Source organism: Crocuta crocuta, unplaced genomic scaffold, assembly GCF_008692635.1.
Source record: "Crocuta crocuta isolate KB4526 unplaced genomic scaffold, BGI_CrCroc_1.0 scaffold1161, whole genome shotgun sequence".
NCBI lineage: Eukaryota > Metazoa > Chordata > Mammalia > Carnivora > Hyaenidae > Crocuta > Crocuta crocuta.
In genome coordinates, this window is record NW_027531894.1 from 213,811 (window position 1) to 220,557 (window position 6,747).

The 6,747-nt window shown below is 62.4% G+C and overlaps 1 protein-coding gene across 1 annotated transcript in view; it reads right to left on the minus strand.

Annotated features, from left to right (window-relative positions):
• Nucleotides 1-4,694: 4,694 nt before the first annotated feature.
• EPS8L2 (EPS8 signaling adaptor L2) overlaps nt 4,695-6,747 on the minus strand; it is a 16,751-nt gene continuing 14,698 nt past the window's right edge. Inside the window, exons 15-19 of the mRNA XM_077773381.1 lie at nt 6,532-6,645; nt 6,359-6,431; nt 6,023-6,203; nt 5,784-5,916; nt 4,695-5,640 (exon numbers count right to left, since the gene is read on the minus strand). Coding sequence (XP_077629507.1) covers nt 5,557-5,640; nt 5,784-5,916; nt 6,023-6,203; nt 6,359-6,431; nt 6,532-6,645 — 585 coding nt within the window. The 3' untranslated portion in view covers nt 4,695-5,556. The remainder of the gene's footprint in view (nt 5,641-5,783; nt 5,917-6,022; nt 6,204-6,358; nt 6,432-6,531; nt 6,646-6,747) is intronic.

A 6,747-nucleotide genomic window follows, 5' to 3' on the forward strand; every position in this document is an offset into this window, starting at 1 on the left:
CCCGAGCGGTGCGCCCCCCAGGAGTGACTGGACCCTGGAGTGCGGCGCCTCCGGAGCCGTCGGACCCCCGACGGGCGCGACCTTTCACCTCCCCGCTCGGTGAAACGCATAGAGCTTTAGCGAGCAGTTCAGGCGCCTGACGCGGTGAAACCTCCCCGGTGAGCAGACGCTCGGAATCGGCCTCCGGTGAGCCCGGGCCGAGGCCGGAGTGTCCCCTGGAAGCAGCCAGCCTGGGCGGCCAGAAGACACGGTCCGGGGGACACTGGCAGCCGACAAAGGACTGGAGGTCGGCGTGGGCCCGTGTCGCTGTCGCCTGGTCTTCGCGGGGCCGCAGCCCGGCCCTCCCCTCCAGGCCCTCGCGCACTCGCCCGGGAAGGAGGCGGCTGGAGACCAGGACCCTGCGGACGCATCTTCAGATCCAGAGCCACAGGGTGGACCCCTTCCTTCCCTCTGCTGGGAACCTGGCCCAGATAAGGCACACGAAGTTCAGAAAGTGTCCCAAAGGCACTGTCCATGAAACCCGTGGCCGGAAGCCTACCTGCTGGTTTCATATAGGTTGTTTCTCTTTCTTTTTCCTTGCTGTGCAGTTCTCCCTACGCTCCGGACCAAGTTCTTGTGAGACGTGTGTGCCGTGTAGGTATTTCCTCCAAGTCTGTGGTTTGTCTTTCTATTTTCGGATCTGCCACGGAAAGCCCAGGCAATACAAGAAGAAATGGAGGCACGGCGTTACCTCAAAATGTAAAACTCAGCACGATGGCCACGCTGGGGGCGCAGCGGGGTGAGGGGCACCAGGCCCTGTGCCCTCTGCCTCTCCCAAGGCTCCTGGCGTCCGAAGAAGGGAGCTCACGGCCCAGTTCAACAACTGCGTGCTGGCTCTTCTCTCCGTGGCCATGCAGATGGCCCGACAGAGCCTGTGTCCTGATAGGCAACCCGGCATTTGGCAGCCATGACCTGGAACATACGTTGTGCAGAGCGCGGCAGAGTTAGGCGCAGGCCAGTGCAGCAGGGCAGGGGCGACACTGCTGGCGTGGCGGGGGAGGCACGGCCCCCAGGGCCCCCACCTCTGCTCACTGCTCTGTGCTAGCACCCCAAAGCCGAGCCGAGCAGAGGCTCCGTGCAAGAGGAGGAGCTGTCGGTGGGCGCCTCGAGTGTGTGGCGCTGGCCGGTGGAGGGGCTCGCGGTGCAGAAGAATGTGTTCCATGCTCTTCCGGGCTCAGGCCCCAAGTGCTCACAGGAAATCACACTCTGAGTAGCGCACTTACTCTGCCAGTTTAAAGGGGCTGTTGTGGGTGTGGCCTTGGTGTCCTGGTGGCCTGGTGTAGAGCCAGGGCATTCTGTGAAAGGGAGGTCTATGCAAAACGACCTCCCGGGGCCACTGATATCTAGAATATACACAGAGGTCCGAAATCTCAACAACAAAACCCATCCCAATTAAAAAATGGGCAGAGGATGGGGCACCTGGGTGGCTTAGTCAGTTAAGTGTCCGACTTTCGCTTAGGTCGTGATCTCGCGGTTCGTGGGTTCGAGCCCTGCGTCGGGCTCTGTGCTGACTGCCGGCTCAGAGCCTGGAGCCTGTTTCGGTCTGTGACTCCCTCTCTCTCTGACCCTCCCCTGCTCATGCTGTCTCTCTCTCTCTCTCCTAGAAATAAATAAAACATAAAAAAAAAAAAATGGGCAGAGGACTTGAACAGGCATTTCTCCAAAGAAGACAGACACCTGGCAACCAGTACCTGGAAAGATCCCCCATCACTAATGACCAGGGAGGTACAGATCAGAAGTAAGGTGCCGCCCCTCGGCCGTCAGGATGGTGGCTGTCAAAACAGCAGGAACCATGTGTGCGGCCCCCCGGGCCCTGTGAGAGGCATTAACATGCGTTTCTGCAGGTTGGGAGGCGGGCGCGGCTGCACCTCCTCGCTGGGTCCACGTCCGTGTGCAGGGACACGTTGCCTGGATGGAAGTGGCCGGAGAAAACCGGCTTCACACGGAAGCTGGAAAAGGCAGGGGCGCGTCCATCGCCTTCTCGGAGAACGTGGACCTTCTCCTCTGGGACAAGAGCAAACCCCAGCCGGGGGCAGAAGGCTACCCCACGCCAGCTCCCCTTCCCCGTGGGTCGCAGCAGAGCCCTCCCACCCCCCAGTCCGTCCTGCTCTGAGCTCCGAACGGCCTGCATGGTCCCCCGGAGAGCGCTTCCTGGGGCGGCCGCCGTCCTCACCGTGGGGGGGGGGGTTGCTGAGACTGGATGAAGTGAGAGCGTTTGCTGCCAGATCCCCCAGGGGGTGTGGTGGGGACGGGACTGGCCACGCCGGATCCTCGCAAAGGAGTCCACGGCTTTCCCAGGCGGCTTGTGTACCCTCTGCTCATGCGCGAGCCCCCTGAGCAAGGCTGATCATCCCTTCGCGTCCGTTTCCTGGGTTGGTCATAGCACAGCACCATCTCCTGTGTGGCTAGAACAGCAGGAATTCATGGGCTCCGGTTCTGGAGGCTGGGGGTCAGAGATCAAAGGTGTGTCCCCTGGGCTGGTTCCTTCTGAGTCCTCGAAGAGGGAGGGTCTGTTCGTGCCCCCCGCCCCTCACTCCCGGCCCCAGCTGCTGGCAGGGCCTGGGCCATCTCTGATGCTTCTCGACCTGTAGATGACCGATCACAGCGTCTCTGCCTCCATCTTCACCTGACGTTCTCCAGTATGTGTGCACGTGTCCAGGGTCCTTATTATAAGGACACCAGTCACGTGGGCCCAACCTAATGAGCCTATCTCGTATGATTTTGGGGGGATACATTCAACCTCCAACACGCTTCTGTATTGCTATCAAAGCAGCTTAGAGCTCAGGGTCCCTGGAAGAGTCCTGGGGCCCCCGCAGGCCCACTGCCCCCCGTCAGTTACCCCAGTGGCTCTCTGGCGAGCCCTGTCCTTAATTGTGAGGAATCCAAACTCATCAGCTCATTTTATTTATTTTTTATTTTAAAAATTTTTAATGTTTTATTTTATATTTGAGAAGGAGACAGAGCATGAGCAGGGAGGGACAGAGAGACAGAGACAGAATCTGAAGCCGACTCCAGGCTCTGAGCTGTCGGCATAGAGCCCGATGTGGGGCTTGAACTCATGAACCGGGAGATCATGCCCTGAGCCGGAGTCGGATGCCCAATCGACTGGGCCACCCAGGCGCCCAGGTGGGGAGCCTATGTTTCTCCAAGCACAGAGCCATTTCTCAGTGCTGCCTCCACCTGTGAGCTCTTTCCCCAGTGACTTCCCTGTCCCCAGTACCACCTGCTCCAGGTAACAGGGGCACATCTTGCCTCCGTCCTCTTTCTGGCTGCCTGATACAGGCGTGAGGAACAGCCTACCCTGGCACCATCGCTTCCATGCACTAATTTCTTGGTAAATCAAATGTTTTGAAACAGTAACACAGAAAGGAAAAGGAAAAGCCCCTTCTTAAATGGCAAGGGAAGCCTCTCTTGCCTGCTGGCCGCCCCGGGCTCAGACGTGAGACGTGGATTAGCTGTGGGGGAGTGGGGGAGGGGAACCACGCTGGTCTGGGGAGGGCCACAAAGACACGCCTGTCCCCAACACAGAGACGGGCCTTGTTCGAGGGGACGTTTGCTGGCAGCGTAGCTGGGCCCAGAGCGGGTGCTGGGCAGGCAACACCCCCCCCTTGCCCAGTGTGGCGCTCCAGGCTCCACCCATGGTCAGACACTTGGAAGGCCCCGTCCCCCCTGGGGCTGGCACCACCGGGCCCTCCCTCCTCCCTGCTTGGCCAGTCTGGCGTGGGAGGTGAGGAGGTGAGAAGTTAGGGACACAAATCAGGCCAAACTGCATGTGAGTCCAGCTCCTCCCCTGCTCTGGGGCACGACAGCCCCAGCTCCCCCTGACTCAGGCCTGCTGGACAGACTCGGGCCCACGTGGCCTGTCCCAGCTGAGAGGTGGGGCTTCTGGGGCCTGAGGGCTGGGCCCGGCTCATCACCAGACCAGCTGACAGCCCTCTCAGTCCCCCAACCCCACGAGGCACAACTTCTGCACCCGCGCCCCCTGCGGTTGCCCCCGCCCATCAAACAGACCAGAGGACTAAGCCCTCTGGACACCCTCATCCAGGGCTGGCCCACCAGCTGCTTGGGGGAAATACAGGTCAAGATGCCCCCCTTCTGGGCAGGTACTAGGGTGCCCCGTTTGCCAAGCACCACAGCACACAGAGATGCCAGCAGAGGGCGCCAGAGGCCTCCTCCGAGGTTGGGGCCCATGTGAGCTCAGGTGGGCCCTGGGGAGTAGTCAGGTGTCCTGAGGTGTAGGGCACAGCCCAGTGTGTACTCCGGGACCCCTCCACTCCTGCACTGAAGCCTTCATAGCTGACAGCCAACCCAGTCCCATATCCATCCATCAAGCCCTCCTCTAAGGTGTATCCCTCACCCAGCTTGGGGCGAAGCTGGGGCCTTCTGGACCTCTGGCCTGAGTGGGGGGCACGGCAAGCAGCGTGGGCAGGGCTCCCCTCAGATCCTCACCTCCCAGGAACATTCTCTGGGCCTGCTCGGACACACGTGCAGGCGAGGGGCTCCTGGGCGCACCCCCTGGAGTCAGGGATAAGTGGTCTCCCTTGGAAAGGTCACCACCTGGCCTCTGCCCGGTGGCTCCTACAAAGGGTGCAATCGCAGGTGGGCTCCAGGCTCACAGTGACCCCTTCCCCACCCACAGGAGACAGACACGTGGCTGCTAGTATACTTAATTGGTTTAATGACATGGTCTTTGAACCTCGGTCATCTGTCATCTCTGCAGAGTTGAGGGCTCCAAGGCTCACCCACCACCCACACAGCACACGAGCCTGGCCTGAGACCTGGTCAGAGAAAGTTCCTTTCTTGGGCTCTGCCTTGGGGGTGGGAGTGGCATCGGGGTGGGGGTGTCTGAGGCCATGCTTGGGTGACAGTATATCCAGTCCCTCCTCGCTCCTTTCTCCTTGCCAGGGTGGAGGGAGTTCAGCATGTGGCCTCCTCCAGTGGAGCCTGGAGCCACCCCCCGGCCACCTTTGGGGCACAGTGCCCTGGGTGGGGGCTGTGGGCCATACCTGGGGGCGGGGCCCCACTCAGCGCCCAGGGTAGCTGAGGTCTGCTGCCCTTCTGGCCCACAGCCCATCCTCAGGCACATGAGAAGTAGCAGCCAAGGGCATGTGGTTGGGACTGGGGTCATAAGCATCAGGAGGAGCCCTCATGTGAATGGGGGGGGGGGCAAAGGATAAGTCCCTGGCCGCCTCCTGAGGGTTCTGTGGCCTCAAGGAGAGGGGTCCGAAAGCAGGGAAGGGGGTAGGGCGGGGCTGGAAAAGCCATGGCTCTGGCTTCGGGGACAGTGCCTGAGGGGCTGGCATCTCCAGGTGGCTAGTTTGGCGGAAGAGGGCCTTGGGGCAGGCAGATGCCAGCCGAGGCACTGGCGAGCCTGAGGACAGGCCACGTGCCGTGAGGTGCCAGCCAGCACCTCCCACCACCCGTGTCCACGGTATGAAATATACACACACGTACAAAAATAATACTCCATGCGCTGGGCTGGGCCCCGCCGCGGGCGCCGGGCCCTGCCAGCCGGCTCTAGCTGTCCTCCTCCCCTCTCCTCTGGTTCTTGGAATGAAACTTGCTCATGAGTTCCTCCAGCTCCGAGCCACCTTGCTGCTTCTGGGGGGGAGGGGGGGCAGCCTCAGCCCAGGCACCCACAGGCCAGGGTCCTGCGGCCGCCCCCTTTGCAGGCCACGTGGGAGCCCAGGCTTGGGGGGGCGGTGGGCAGCGAGGCGCAGAGCGCTGTGGGACGGCCAGCTCACCTCCAGGACCGCTTTCTGCACGGTGAGCTGGCTGTACACGCGGAACCCCTCCTCTCCACACACCTTCTTCAGCTCCTCCTTGTTGAGCGAGAAGAGCTGGGCCCCCGTCAGAATACCCAGGCTCTCCACGACCCTGGGGGCGGGGCGGGGCAGGGTGGGGTGGGGGAGCGGGCGTAAGTTCGGGCCGTCGGGTGGGCCTCCCGCACCCCTGCGCAGCCCCACCGCCCCGCCCCACTCACCGTGGGCTGAAGGCCTTGGCTTCCAGCCACGCGCGGACCTGGTCAGGGTCGGACTCGTAGGTGAGCGGCAGGCCCACGGGCTGGCTGCGCTCCACGCGGAAGTGCCGCTGCGGCTGCGCTTTGATGTTGCTGATCTTCTTGATGAGCTCATCGTTGACCTCGTCCATGTGGTGGATCAGCTCTGCGGGCGGTGCCCTGCACTCAGGCCCGACCCCTAGCTGACCCAGGGCTCCCCACACTGGTCGAGGACCCTCCTCCCACTGCCCCCCCAGGGGACCCCGGGCCTCGGAGTGCATCCATCTAGTGGCCCCCAGCCCCTGGCAGAGCGCCTCTCACCTTCTTTATTCCCTGCGAAGCTTGGGGGCAGCTTGTGGGTGGGGCTGGCAGGACCCCAGTATTTCAGACTGGCCTGCAGGGGTGGGGAAAGAGGTGAGGGGATGGGGGCGCCATCCGCTTCAGCCTCCCCCGCTTCCAGGGCCTGGTCAGCAGGGGGGANGCCCCCCGCTCACCTGCCCCGGGGGCGCCTCCTCCAGACGAATCTCAGCCAGGATGTTGCAGGGCACGTAGCCAGACTGGCCGCTGCGGTTCCGAAGCTTCCACCACTGGTGGCCATCTTCCAGCACCTGCGAGCACCCCCTCCTCTTGTCATGGGCACCAGCGCAGGGTGTGTGAGCCCCTCTTTACAGGCAGGTCAGAGAGAGTTCTAGGCACGTCTCCTCTGAAGC